The sequence below is a fragment of the Miniopterus natalensis genome, chromosome 1 (genome assembly GCF_054644295.1).
Source record: "Miniopterus natalensis isolate mMinNat1 chromosome 1, mMinNat1.hap1, whole genome shotgun sequence".
NCBI lineage: Eukaryota > Metazoa > Chordata > Mammalia > Chiroptera > Miniopteridae > Miniopterus > Miniopterus natalensis.
The window spans coordinates 57,418,137-57,432,909 of record NC_142081.1 but is presented as its reverse complement, the minus strand read 5'-3'; the positions used below and the strand labels follow the sequence as shown (position 1 = coordinate 57,432,909).

Sequence of the window (14,773 nt, the reverse complement as noted above, 5' to 3'; positions counted from 1 at the left end):
TAGGGGTGCACCGCTGCTACACTGTCCCACTGCTTCCCTCTGTATCAATGTCTCAACCCAAAACTTGAAGCTCTTCTGACCAACAGACTGGTGAGAGAAGAAAGGAGCTTATTCTCCCAGTCCCTGCTTCATACCATTCACATCCCAGAGCTGTGCCCAGACCAGGCCTACTGGGCAGCACAAAGGGGCAAGGAGAGCCCAGCCCCGAACCCAGAATTTTCCAAGCTCCCTGACCTTTTGAAGTTTTCACCTACCCATTCCAATTATCCCCATCCCTTCTCATCCCCTGCTTGGCTTCTCTGCATGTGGTCATCTACTGTGGCCTGGTGTGTAATGGGTTAAAAATAAGCCACTGCCTGACATCCCAACATTTGACACCCCAGCAATGTGTGACTCCAACATTCCACTATGCCATCCTGCAGCTGAAATGGGAACCCTGGCTGCCTTTCCAGCCCCAAACTCTTAGAGAGGATCTAGGAGGTGGAGGCCATGCCAGAGGACTTGGGGGAAAGGAGAGGGAGGAAAGATAGGAAGAGGGAGCTTAGCTAAAAAGCTTAACTCCTACTGAGTGAGATGAAAACAGGCTGAAAATACCATCTCAGGAGAGGACCTCACCCCAAGCAAGCCAATGAGCAGCCTTGCCCGACTACTGCTGGACTGAGAAATCCAGACGTTCGTCAGGCTTCTCTGCCAAGTGACTGTGTGGAAACCAAAGTGAGCCTGCCTGTGTTCTCCCTAGCTCCCACCCTCCCCGTGCTGCTGTGCTCTGCTCCTCCCCACACTTCCCTGCTCTAGTTCCCAGCTGCTGTAACGGAGCCGCCTTCAACTCTAACAATAAATCAAGTTCATTACAGATGCTGTAGTACTCTTAGGCTTTTTCTGACTCCATATATTGCTTAGTTGCTGGGCTCTGGCTTCCTCTCTGCTTCTCCAAGCACAGTCATTTATCTCAATGTCTTCGACAACTGAAAACAATTCCAGGACCCAGGGAAGCCAGAGAACATAGGTTGTGTGAAGAGAGAAAAGGATATGAAGAGCCAGCATAATTTCTGAAAATGGGTGACAATATCTGAGCCAACGGTGGGGACATACATTTGGTTTGAGGGAGGGAAGAGGGGTAGGAATCTCTGTGGGGTCAAAAGCTGAGGACTGAATAACCAGAATCAGATACATAGGGCAGGGGAACACCAAAGATGTAAGGGGTTGAGGGGCCCTTAGAGATCCAGAGCCTGTTGAGATTGTAAACACCTCTCACTTGTGCAGTCAGGATTTTCATGGAGTAAAATGTTGGATTTTCCCCCTGCAGTGAAACCCTTTATATGTCCTGGGTATGTCAGGAGAGGCCAAGTTGTGAATGTGAATATATGAGCAGGGAGGGGGATATTCCAGCCCTCTTATTGTTCTGGGTTCTCCCAATGTAAAGATGTCAAGGAGTTAAAGAAAAGACATAACCCCTCTGTTGATTCCTCCTGACACTCCAAAGCACTGGAGTAAAAAATTGAGAGTGATTCCAAGGACCTGGTGAAAAGGCATTGTGTACCCTGTGGTGTTTCACAGAGATAGAACCTCTCTCCCCAAAATACTACACTCATTGAAGACATTTTGGGATGGTGGGCTGATTGTCATAGGGACCTCCTGGGATGCCTGATCTCTATATTTTTATAGCCCGTTCCTGTTTAACTACAAAGGCTTTTGACTAGTTCGAATTAATTCAGTCACAGACATAACTGACTTACAGTCACATTCATTCTTGAGTTCACAACGACATCATCACCACTACCACCATTCTCATTATTTCATATTTATTGAGCACTCATAATGTTCCGGCCCCCCATTCCAATGACAGCATTACCCCTCTTACCCACCCCCATATCTTTGGGAAAAGCTTCATAATCACACCTGGCCCTAAAGACACAATGATATAAGGACAAACCTCTTGGGGACGCTGGAGTGTTTGTTCTTTGGCCAGTCTGTCCCTGACACTACTACAGAAATATATATATGTGTGTGTATATATATATATATATGTGTGTGTGTGTGTATATATATATATATATATATATATATAAAATCTTTGCTCATGTCTATACAATATTGATCTCTGCTGATTGCTTAAAATAGAACCTGATTTTCTCTACTACAGCATCTCCTAAGCCAAAAAACCCACAACAAAAGGAGGCCTAGCTTCACAGATTGGCCAAGAACCCCCAGAGCATTTTAAGTAGTTACTCTGAAATTTTCACAGCAATCTAATACCTATTTTTCCATAGAGCTATTGCCCAAAGGAACAGGACTGGGGCAGAGAGGGCACTTGGGGATGATATGGAAATACCCATAAGCCCAGTCTAAAGACTAGCGGCCATGATGGATGTTTGTTTGGGAAGGGGACTCTTCCCCCACCCCTGCCATTTCAGACAGCCATCCTGGGCCCACCTGAGGAGTGCTAGCAAAGATAAGAGTCCCCCTGAATGCACATATGGTCTAAAGGTACTTTGAGAATTTGTGAATATTTCCCCAGAAAAGTGAAGACCTTGGAGTCCCCTTTTGTGCTTATTGTCCCCGGATGGAGTTCTTAAGCAATTAACAGGCATTTCCTTTAACAATCTGGAATTTCCTGGGATTCTCTGAGGAGGCTGGGTAATGATAGACCAGCCCACCTCTCAAAAGAAATCCTATTCAAGTCCAGTGGCTTGGTGAGGAGCCAAGAGCTTCTATGAATATGGAAATGGCCCCTCACCAGCCCAGCTCCATCTAGTACAGGTATGCTTCATGCCAAGAGGACTGCTTCCTCAGACACCTCTGGTAAGGTCCAAGGCCTTTCGCTGGCAGGTGAGTTAGCCAACAGAAAAAGTTGCTAGCTCAAATGGCTGGTATAGTGTAACACCACCAATGAGAAAATGATTAATCACATGTTGCTGATGGAAGGGGTAAGTTTTGGTCATGGGCTAGAGACTGGCTCTGAGGGTTTGGATCACTAGATTGATACTGGGCTTGGGGAGCATCCTCTCCAGGCAATTGGTCAATCACCTCAGGAACCACGCAAGACTGCTGATTAACCTCCTCAGGGACCTCCTGGACCTGTAGATCACCCTCCTCAGGGAACTCTTGGGATGGTGTATCAACCTCAGGGATATCCTGAGACAATAGACTGGCTGCAGAAGCCTCTTGGGCCAGTCTGCCAACCTCCAAAGAAAACTGGCATGGTTGGCTGAGCTCCTCAGGGATCTCTTGGGCTGGCTTGCCAACTTCCACAAGGATTTCCTGGACCAGGCCACCAATCCCTTCAGGAAACCCATGGACCATCCTGCCAACTTCCACAGAGGTCCCCTGGCATGGCTGGTTAACCTCTTCAGGGTTCTCCTGGCAAAGCTGGCAAGCTTCCTCAGAAACTTTCTCGCACAGTTGGCTGCCCTTCTGGCACAGCGGGCTGATCTGAGGGACCTCCTGGCATGTCTGGTTAACATCATCATGTGTTTCCTTGCATGGCTGGCTGTTGTCAGGGACCTCCCGGCATGGCTGGCTGACCTCTTCAGGGATGTCTTGGCATGGCTGGCTAATGTCAGGGACATGTTGGCATGGCTGGCTGTCCTCCTCAGCAACCTCTTGGCATGGTTGGCTGGTTTCCATAGGTGGTTCCTGTGGAGACTGATTTAGTTCAAAAGGCTCTTGCTCTCCTCCTTCTATGAGCAGATTTTGTGCTCCATTCCCAGGGATCTCCTGGTGCATCCTAAGGCCTTGACATTCTTCAGTCATGTGCGAACTTAGGGAGGGTTGATCACTGAAGCCAAATTGGCAGTTACCATCCACTGTAGTAGGGGAAGATGGACCAGCACTGGACACAGTGCTGGAAGGGCCACTGCTGTCTGTAAAGCAAAGTTGGGAGACCAAGTCAGGCAGAATAGATGGCCTATATTACTCATGTCTTGGGGAAAGAAGGTCTGAATTCTAAGTTATGCAGAGACTCCCAAGTTAGCCCAGCTCAGAAACTGTTGCTCTGGACAAACATATACTACAGGGGTAGCACTAAGGTACATCTAAGACTTCAGGAGAGCATGCTGAGGCCCACTTCATCCAGTTCTTTCACAATATATCCCTCTCCCAACTCCAAATTCTCAATCATACTTTGGAAGCATATGAACACTTTATCCCAGTGCCTCATAATTAGGGTTACTTAGCATCTCCGGAGATTCTAATTCTGTAGGTTTAGGGTAAAGGTGTGGGGTGAAGAGGGAGATGAGGGCAATATATTTTGTTGAAACACTCCCAATTAAATTTGATGTACATCTTTGGTTAAGAATCATTGCTTTAAAGCAATCAAAGTATTTCTGAGGCAGAGGTAATCACTGTTTATAGCCCAAGATACAAGTAAACAGAAGAATGTAGAAAATCCTTGTGAATCAACAATAGAAAGGAGAATGATTTACCTAAAGATGGAAGAACACCATGGAATCTCTAAATGGCAGCATTTCTTAATTAACTTTTCTGGGGGGCACTGACCCCTTTGAAACTCTAATGAAAGTCATGGACTATCTGACCAGAAAAATGTACATATGAATAGTCACACTTATCTTTCCATATAATTCCTGGGGTTCATAGACTTCACCCTGAAATCCATCCATGGATCCAAAGTTAAGACCCTATAAGTACTGGGACATATGCTGTTACAGGTTTGTGGATATTATATACATATATAATATAAAAACTAATTTCCCAGGTCCTGACAGAAGTAAAATGAAGGCTGCAGAGTCTTCAATTACACTGCGGGACAATTCCTACTCCAACCTCTACTTCTTCATTAATCTCTAGTAGGGGACTAATCTACTTTTCCCTTTGTAAATATTATATTATTGATGGTATTATAACTTTATATTTAAAGCACTCTGTTATCAATAATTATAGATTTTTGAAATAGGGGACACCTGAATATCTTGTAATCAAAGAGAACCTAGGAAAGCTGGCAAGCCCAAGCATACAAAGGCTCAATCAGTCATTAAGTTTAAGGTATGCCAGCAACCTCTTTTCTGTAAAGAATCACAGGAGGCATGCTTCAAGCAGAGAAGAAAAAAAAGGGGAACATGGTTTTGCACCAACAAGGCTTATTTAAGGCAGAGAGACAGACCCTGAAACTGCTTACAATGATGCTATACACCTGATACTGAAATTTAAAAAAACCCAAAAACTATAAAATGAATTCACTCAAGGGTAGAAGTAGCCTTAATGTTCAGTTAGTGGTTTGATTCAGGCAAATCAAAGAGGTCAGACAGAAGCATAAGCAGGAGAGGGACAAGAAGGGCACAGAACCATAAACGCTACAGGAGAGAGGTAAAAGGGACAATGACAAGATGAGGGTAGGATAATCTGAAATTCAGGGGGAGAATTCTCGGTGTTAGGAAGGAAAGTTTCTTCTGCACAGGTTGCCAGAAGAAGGGCAAAATTCAACCACTATTTACCCCAGTGCTGAAATATGAATCTTTGCTTAAGTCCTACCCAGGTAAAATAGTGCAAGGCATGTCTGATTTTAGCTATTCCCTAGAGGCAAGATGAAAAAGAGGATTTTCCATCACTGGTGTCTCTGGCCCTTATCTCCCCTCTACCACAGGTATCTCCCCCTCCCTACAATTACTCTAAGAATTCCCCATGGCCCCAAGGTTCACAAGGATAATTAGTGATAGGCTAGAGATGATAAAGGAGAGATGGGAAAAAGCAGCACTTCAACTTGAGCTAGTAACTGAGAACAAGCAACTTGAGAGGAAGACCATGTAGAAAGTAGTAGCACATTCTATTTTTCTTCTCCCAGCTTTTCTATATATCCAGGTTTCCTCCCAAGTCATCTTTATTTGAGGAAGCTGTAGAAACCAAATGGGGATCTGAGAAGAATGAAGTCTCCATCCTGTCCTCCCCAAAGGACCCTCTGGACAATTATCTTTTAGGAGCCTCCCCAATGAGACAGAACAGGAATGGGGGTCAGAGGTGACAAGACAAAGTAAACAGATCCTCCCTTTATCTTGGAAGAGGCAGATGAGACTGCTTCCCTGACTGTTAATCCTGGCCTTTCAACCTTCATCTTCATTTCCCTTAAGGGACAGGTCTCTCACTCACCAATTCCTCCATCCCTCTTGGCCTTTGTCTAGGCAGTTCCAAAAGTACTACTTACACCAAGGGGGCTTCTCAGAGCGCTGCCGGAGTTGCATGGTAGGTGAATGAAGAGTACAGGGTGGGGAAAATGCACTATCTGAGGCCTGGTTGCTGTGCATAGACTCGAAAAGGGCTGAATAGGTCGAGGAGAGAGAGAGAGAAAAAAAAAGCATATGAAGAAGAATCCAAGTGCCACAGGTTCTCAACATAAGTCAAAACCAACTTATATTCTCTCAGGCTGAAAAGAGGCATCCTTCACACAAACCATTTTTAATATTTTAAATTTTATATTATAAATATTTTCAAATATATTTTTTAAAAGTCACTGAAAGACTAGTACAATTGATACCCATACACTCATCTTCTATATTTAACACATTAACACATGTCAATATTTTGCCATACTTGTTTCATCTATTTCTTGGTGCTGAAGTTCTCTAAAGTAAATGAAAGACATCATGAATACTTTAATATATAATTCTAAAATATAAGGAATTTCTCCTATTTAGCCATATATGACTAATAAACCTAACAAAATTAAAAAATAATACCCTAATATCATTTAATACCCAATCCATATTCAAATTTCTCCCAATTATTCCCAAAATGTCTTTTAGAGTAAGGTCCAAACATGAAAAATGCATTGCATTTAGTTATGTCTCCAAAGTCTCTTGTAATCTAAAATAGTGCCCTCCCATTTATTTTTTTCATAGTGACTTTTTGAAAAGAACAGTCAGTTATCTCACAGAATGTCATTTCCCACACTCTGGATTCATCTGATTGCTTCTTCATAAAACCATTTAATTTGTTTCACTCTCCCTCATATTTCCTATAAACTGGAAGTTAGCTGGTAGAGATTTCATTAGATTATTCAGTTTAAATAACTTTGGCAAGAATACCCAAAAAGGTGATCCTGTGTACTTTATATTATATTGGAGGTACATAATGTTTCATGGTCCCACTAAGTAAGACTAAATTTAAAGTGGTGCCCACAAAATCTCACCATTGTAAAGTTTCCCCCTTCTGATCAGAGGTGATCCTTTGATACCATGCAAACCCACCAACATTTCAACTATGTTAGTATCCATTGGTGATTCTGAATTATTTTATTAGGGGTGTCAAGTAGTGATTTTCTAATTCTATCAGTCCTTTTAACATTTATTAGTTGGCATATTTTCTGTAAAAAAGAATGTTCCCTCATCAACTGGGGCTATTTGATTACAATGAACTGCAGTTCTTAATGAAAAGATAGGATGTGTTTACTACCCTTTAATTAGTTTTCAGAGGAAAGAGTTGGTGAAAAATATTCTCCAATAGTGGCAGATGATAATTATTTTATTTTTGAGTTTTATTATTTTTATTATTATTTTATTTATGAGCTTATGGATTTTTATATATTCAGTGTACTTTAATTAATTACAACAAATTATTATTTTTGATGCTAAAATATTCCAGTTCTGGTCAGTGGGAGGCTCTTCAGGCTTGATTGCGACCTTGCTTTTGTTACATGTCTCAGGGTCACCTTGTGCCTTCCTTGCCCTAGACCATGCCTTCTCAACAAAGCTGGTTCTTGGTGAGGGTGAGAAAATTCTTAGGTATCCTATTGGTGTGTGTCCATCAAATGACCACAATACATAAATAAATATACAGTATATCTGTGATTAAAATTTTGTGTGGTGGGGAGTTATTAGGGAAAAAAATGCCTAAAGAGGCTTAGGGTGGGGGTAGGGGAGTGTGTGATTTTTTTTAAAAGGGTGAAAAAAGCCCTAGCCAGTTTGGCTCAGTGGTTAGAGTGTCGGCCCACAGACTGAAGTATCCCGGGTTCGATTCTGGCCAAGGGCATGTACCTTGGTTGCAGGCTTGATCCCCAGTCCTGGTCAGGGAGTGTGTGGGAGGCAACCAATCTCACATTGATGTTTCTCTTTCTCTCTCTCTCTCTCTCTCCCCCCCCCCCCACTCTCTGAAATGCAATGGAAAAAATATCCTCAGGTGAAGATTAAAAAAATAATAATAATAAATGAAAAGGTGAAAAACATGCACTACACAAAGAATCAGTCATTTTCCCATGGAATCCTGGTAGTGGCAAATGATATGTAGAGACCAAATTATGCTCATTATTACAGCTGCTAATGCATAATGTTAGAAAAAGCACTAAAAAACCCTGAATTCATAGTGATGTTTTCAATTCAAATTTAAAATTACAGCATTTAAAAAAATCTTTTGAAATTATACTTGTATCTCATTTATCTTACCTTGAAAATCCTGGTTCCTAGTAACAGAAACATAATTACTTATTTGCATTAACTATTATATATATAGTTTTAAAATGGTACCAATATCACTAATAATTAAATTATTGAATGAAGATTAAATTTTATAGTTCTTTTTGCCCCACTAAAAGGATTTATAGCCAGAGTACAATTATTCTAAAGTTATTTTTCTTAGTCAGTCTAGCTAAAGGTTTGTCCATTTTGTTGACTTTTTTCAAAGAACCAACTTTTGCTTTTTTTATTCTTCCTATTGTTTTTCTATTTTTTTTTTTTTTTTTAATCTCTGTTCCAATCTTTATTATTTTTTTTCTTCTTATGGCTTTGGGTTTAGTTTGCTCTTCTTTTTTCAGTTCCTAAGGTATAAAGTTAGATTTTTGATTTAAGATCTTTCTACTTTTTAATTTTTATTTGTTTATTTATTTTAAATGTTTTTATTTTATTTATTATTTATTTATTATTTACTTCAGAGAGAGGAAGGGAGAGGGAGAGATAGATAGAAACATCAATGATGAGAAAGAATCATGGATTGGCCACCTCCTGCACACCCCCACTGGGGATTGAGCCCACAATCTGGGCACATGGACTGACTGGGAATCAAACTGTGACCTCCTGGTTCACAGGTCTATGCTCAATCACTGAGCCAAGCTGGCAGGGCTGTTTTTATTGATTTTAGAGAGAGAAGAAGGGAGAGGGAAAGAGAGAAACATCAATGAGAAAGAAACATAGATCGGCTGCCTCCTACATGCCCTCTACTGCTGATGGAACCTGCAACCCAGGTACATGCCCTCGACCAGTAGTTGAACTCAAGACCCTTTGTGATGCTCTATCCACTGAGCCAAACTGGCCAGGGCTCTTTCTTCTTCTTCTTCTTTATTTTTTAATCCTCACCCGAGGATATTTTTTCCATTGCTTTTCAGAGGGAGTGGAAGGGAGACAGAAACATCTCTTGGTTGCCTCTCACATGAGCCCTGACCCGGGCCTGGGATCGAGCCTGCAACCAAGGTATGTGCCCTTGGCCGGAATCAAACCCAGGACCCTTTAGTCCACAGGCCAATGCTCTAACCACTGAGTCAAACTGTCTAGGGCTCTTTCTTCTTTTTTAAATGTAGGTGTTTACAGCTATAAATTCTCTTTTAGCGCTGATTTTGCTGCATCCCATAACTTCTGGTATGTTACATTTTTATTTTAATTCATCTCAAATTATATTCTAATTTCCCCTGTAATGGATCTCTGACCCATAGGTTGTTTAAGAATATGTTGTTTAATTTCCAAATATTTGTGAATTTTCCGATTTCCTTTCATTAGTGATTTCTAGCATCATTTCATTGTGATTGGGGAAGATATTTTATATAATTTCAATCTTTTAAAATTTTTCTAGAATTCTTTTGTGGCGTAACATATGGTCTATCCTGGAGACTATTCCATGTATACTTAAAAAGAATTTATATGACCCCAAAGGCAAGAGAAGTAAAAGTGAAAATAAATAAATGAGATTATATCTAACTAAAAAGCTTCTGTATAGCAAAAGAAACCTCCAACAAAACAAACAAGCAACCATCCAAATGGGAGAAGATATTTGCAAACAACAGCTCCAACAAGGGATTAACATCTTCCTGACTGGTCAGAAGTATACATGTGTTTCTGTGTCTGAACACTAACCGGCATGAGATAATTCTTATCTGCACTTACATTAACTTCAGTAATTTTAAACACCTTTTTGACTAAAGTAGCCAGCCACACAGGTGAGTTCTAGCTTGAAATAGCTGGTCAGCAAGGTTAATAACCAAAATATGTAAAGAACTCATACAACCCAACACCAAACAGACAATCCAATTAAAAAATGGGCAGAGGACCTCAACAGACACTTCTACCAAGAAGAAATACAAATGACCAACAGATATATGAAAAGATGCTCAACTTCACTAGCTATTAGGGAAATGCAAATCAAAACTACAATGAGATACCACCTCACACCTGTTAGAATGGCTATTATCAACAAGAAAGGTATTAAGTTGGAGAGGTTGTGGAGGAAAAGGAACCCTCAGCCACTGCTAGTGGGAATGTAAACTGGTAATAGCCACCACGGAAAACAGTATGAAGGTTCCTCAAAAAATTAACAGTAGAGTTACCATATGACCAAAGCAACCCCTCTTCTGGGTACCTACCTGAAAAATTTGAAAACATTTCTTTGCAAATATATATGCACCCCTATGTCCACTGCAGCATTATTCACAGTGGCCAAGACATGGAAACAACCTAAGTATTCCTCAATAGATGACTGGATAAAGAAGATGTGGTACATATATACAATGGAATATTATTCAGCTATAAAAAAGACAAAATACAACACTTGCAACAACATGAATGGATCTTGAGAATATCATGCTAAGTGAAATAAGTCAGATGGAAAAAGCCAAGAACAATACAATTTCACTCATATGGAGGATATAAAACTGAAAGCAACAAATGAATAAACAAGAAAAACAAACAAAAATAGACACAGACAACAGTATAGTAGTTACCAGAGGGAAGGAGAGGTAGGGTTAGTAAAGGATAAAGAGGGCCAAATATATGGTGACAGAAAAAGATCTAACTTTGGGTGGTAAACGCACAATGCAATATACATAAAATGTATCACAGAATTGTACACTTGAAACCTATGTAATTTTATTAACCAATGTCACCCCAATAAACTTAAAAAAAGAAGAATCTGTATTCTGCTGTTGTTGCGTGGAATGTTCTATAGTGTCTGTTAGGTTTAGTTAGCTTATGGTGTTAAGTTCTCTGTTTCCTTACTGATCTTCTGTCTAGCTGTTTATCCCTTATTAAAAGTAGGATAGCCCTGGACAGTGTGGCTCAGTTGGTTGGAGCGTTGTCGTGTACACTGAAAGGTCACAGGTTCAATCCAGGTTGGGGCACATAACTAGGCTGAGGGTTCCATCCCCAGCCCTGGTCAGGGCTCATGCTGGGGGAGGGGGACAGCTGATTGATGGCTCTCTCTCACATCGATGTTTCTCTCTCTCTCCCTTCCCCTCTCTCTAAAAAAAGTTAGTGAACATGTCCTCTGGTGAAGATTTTTTTTTAAAAAAGCATTGAAGTCTCCAACTATTATTGAAGAACTGTCTATCTCTCCCTTCAATTCTGTCAATGTTTGCTTCATTGTTGGGGCTCTGTTGTTCGGTGAGTATATGTTTATAATCATATGTTCCTGATGAATTGACATTTATCAAAATGTAATGACCTTCTCTGTCTCTTGTAAAAATTTTTGACTTAGACTATTTTGTCTGACATTAGTATACCCCAGCTCTCATTTGGTTATTATTTGCATGGAATATATCCTTTCACTTTCAACCTATTTGTGCCTAAAGTGAGCCTCTTGTAGACAACAAATAGTTGGATAATGTTTTAAAAATCCATTCTGCCAATCTCTGCCCTTTTTTGGAGAGTTTTACTCATTTACATTTAAAATAATTACTGATAAGGAAAGGCTTACTTCTGCCACTTTGCTATGTTTTCCGTATGTCATATAAATTTTTTGATCCTCATTTCCTCCATTACTGTCATCTGTTGTGTTTAATTGATTTTTTTGTAGTGAACTATTTTGATTCCTTCTCATTTCCTTTTCTGTATATGTTTTAGATATTTTCTTAGTGGTTACCATGGGGACTACACATAACATCCTAAATTTATAATACTCTTATTTGAATCTATAGCAATTTAGCTTCAATAACATACAAAAACTCTGCTCCTATAAAGGTCTGTCCCCACCTTATGTTGTTATTGTCACAAATTATCTTCATACATTATATGTCCATTAACACAGACTTACAATGATTTTTAAATAGATTTTTGTGTTAATTCATATATGTAACAAAAAGAGGAGCAGCAAATAAAAAATACTATAATGTTAGCTTTTATATTTACCAATGTAATACCTTTACGAGAGTTCTTTTATTTTTTGGTATGGCTTCAAGTTAGTCTAGTATCCTCTTATTTCAGCCTAAAATCCTCCTTTTAGCATTTATTGTAGGGCAGGTCTACTAGTGACAAACTCCCTCAGCTTTTGTTGCTCTGGGAATGTCTTAATTTATCCTTCATTTTTGAAGAGTTTTGCCAGATATAGAATTCTTGGTTGACAGTTGTTTTTTTTTCCTCTGGTACTTTAAATACATCATCCCACTGCTTTCTGGCCTCTATGGTTTCTGATGAGAAATGGGTTGTTAATCTTATTAAAGATCATTCCTATATGACAAGTTGCTTTTTTCTTGCTACTTTCAAGATTTTCTGTCTTTGTTTTTTGACAATTTGATTATAATGTGTCCAGGTATAGATCTCTTTGCATTTATCTTTCAACTACTTGGTGGTATAGATTTGTGTCGTTATCAAATTTGAGTTTTCTGCCATTATTTCTTCAATTATTTTTTCTACCTCTTCCCTGTCTCTTCTCCTTCTGGGACTCCCATTATGCATACGTTGGTATATTTATGGTATACCACAAATCTCTTCAGCTTTGTTAATTTTTCTTCATTTATTTTTTTAAAATATTTTTATTGATTTCAGAGAGAGAGGAAGCGGAGAGGGAGAGAGAGAAACATCAATGATGAGAGAGTCATTGATGGGTTGCCTCCTGCACACCCCCTGCTGGGGATGGAGCCCGAAACCCTGGCATGTGCCCTGACCGGGAATCGAACCACAATCTTCTGGATCATAGGTCACTGCTCAACCACTGAGCCACGCCAGCCAGACTCTTCATTCTTTTTTATTTCTCCTCTTCAGATTGGATGTTTTTCAAATGACCTATTTTTAAGTTTGCTGATTCTTTCTTCTGCGTGCTAAAATCTTCTAAGAAGTCCTCTAGTAAATTTGTCATTTCTGTTATTATACTTTTCAGCCCCAGAATTTGTTTGGTTTCTTTTTATATTTTCTATCTCTTTAATGATATTCTTTATTTGTTGAGACATCATTCTCCTGATTTCCTTTAGTTCTTTGTCCATGGTTTCCTTTCCTTATTTAAAATATTTGTCTAATAAGTCTAATGTCTGTGTTTCCTCAAGGACCATTTCTGTTCATTTCTTCTTTGAATGAACCACACCATCTTGTTTCTTTGCATATTTCATAATTTTTTGGTTGAAAACTGGACATTTTGAATATTATAATGTGTTAACTCTAAAAATCAAATTACCCCTCCCCCTCAGGGTTTCTTTTTGTTGTTTGCTGTGGTCTGTAGCTTTGTTTAGTAATTTTTCTAAACTATCTTTGTAAAGCCTGTCTTCTTTGTCATGTGTAGCCTGTGAAGTCTTTGTACCTTTGGTTTTTGTTCAGCTAGTGTTTTGACAAGGATTTTCTTGAATGTACCAGGAACCAAAAGAGGGGGAGGGGAAGGGGGGTAAGGAGTATGAGAGGGGAGAAGAGAAGGAGCTCTCACAGTTGCAGATTGGTTCTATGTTGAGGTACTCCTTCAACACTTAGCCAGACTGTTTAGACACCTCCTTAGCCTTCACTCCCTGCTTGTGCTGAGTATAGAGTTTAGCCAGAGGTGAAAGTTTAGGGTCTTCTCATGTCTTTTGTCCTCAGGTGTCCTTCCCCAGGTATGTTCATGGCTTTTTAAATTTCCCAGTATATGTGGGTGCTTTTGAATGCCTAATTTCCTAAAGAAACTCTCTCCCCAGGTTTTCTTTTCAAGTTTTCCATATGCCTATTGTTTGCCTCAACTATAATTTTTTGCCCCAGACAGCATGTTGTTCATTTGCCTTATCATGTTTTTAAGAAACACCCTCTGCATAGACACAATTATACACTGAGTGAGTTCTAAGTTAGGTGAAACAAAGGTAAGCACCTTGTGTCAGTCCTTCAGGTAGCTCACACACAAGTTAGAACAAACACAATTCTTTGAGAACAAGGTCTAGTCTGCTCCCTCTGGAACCAGAGACCAGGGTCCCACACTGAGAGTCTGGGTTGCCAAGGGGGGGCGAGGAGTGGGAGAATGTCAAGTAAAAATACTGGAAAGCTTCCTGCCAATTTTAGGTTACCTCCTCCTTGATTCAGAATTTTCCTGGTTGTTTCAAACCTGTGACTATTTTCCAGAGTTCCAATAATGTTGATTCTATCTGTTTTTGCTTGATTTTTTTGGTATTTCTGTAAAAGGACAAGCCCTTGGAGCTACCTACTGCATGGTTTAATTTTTACATTTAGATCTCTGATCTACATGGGGTTTATACTGGTATATAGCATGAAGTATGGATTCAATTTTAATTTTTATCAAATGACTATTAAGTTGTCCCAACTCCATTTATTAAAAAGTCTATCTTTCCCCCAGTATTTTGAAATAACTTCATCTATTTCTAAATTTTCTATTTTGTTTGTTTGAT

At 39.7% G+C, this 14,773-nt stretch overlaps 1 protein-coding gene across 1 annotated transcript in view; it reads right to left on the bottom strand.

Annotated features, from left to right (window-relative positions):
• Positions 1-2,049: 2,049 nt before the first annotated feature.
• PPIP5K1 (diphosphoinositol pentakisphosphate kinase 1) overlaps positions 2,050-14,773 on the bottom strand; it is a 40,522-nt gene continuing 27,798 nt past the window's right edge. Inside the window, exons 32-33 of the mRNA XM_087821841.1 lie at positions 6,155-6,268; positions 2,050-3,863 (exon numbers count right to left, since the gene is read on the bottom strand). Of these exons, the coding sequence (XP_087677967.1) occupies positions 2,902-3,863; positions 6,155-6,268 (1,076 nt within the window). The 3' untranslated portion in view covers positions 2,050-2,901. The remainder of the gene's footprint in view (positions 3,864-6,154; positions 6,269-14,773) is intronic.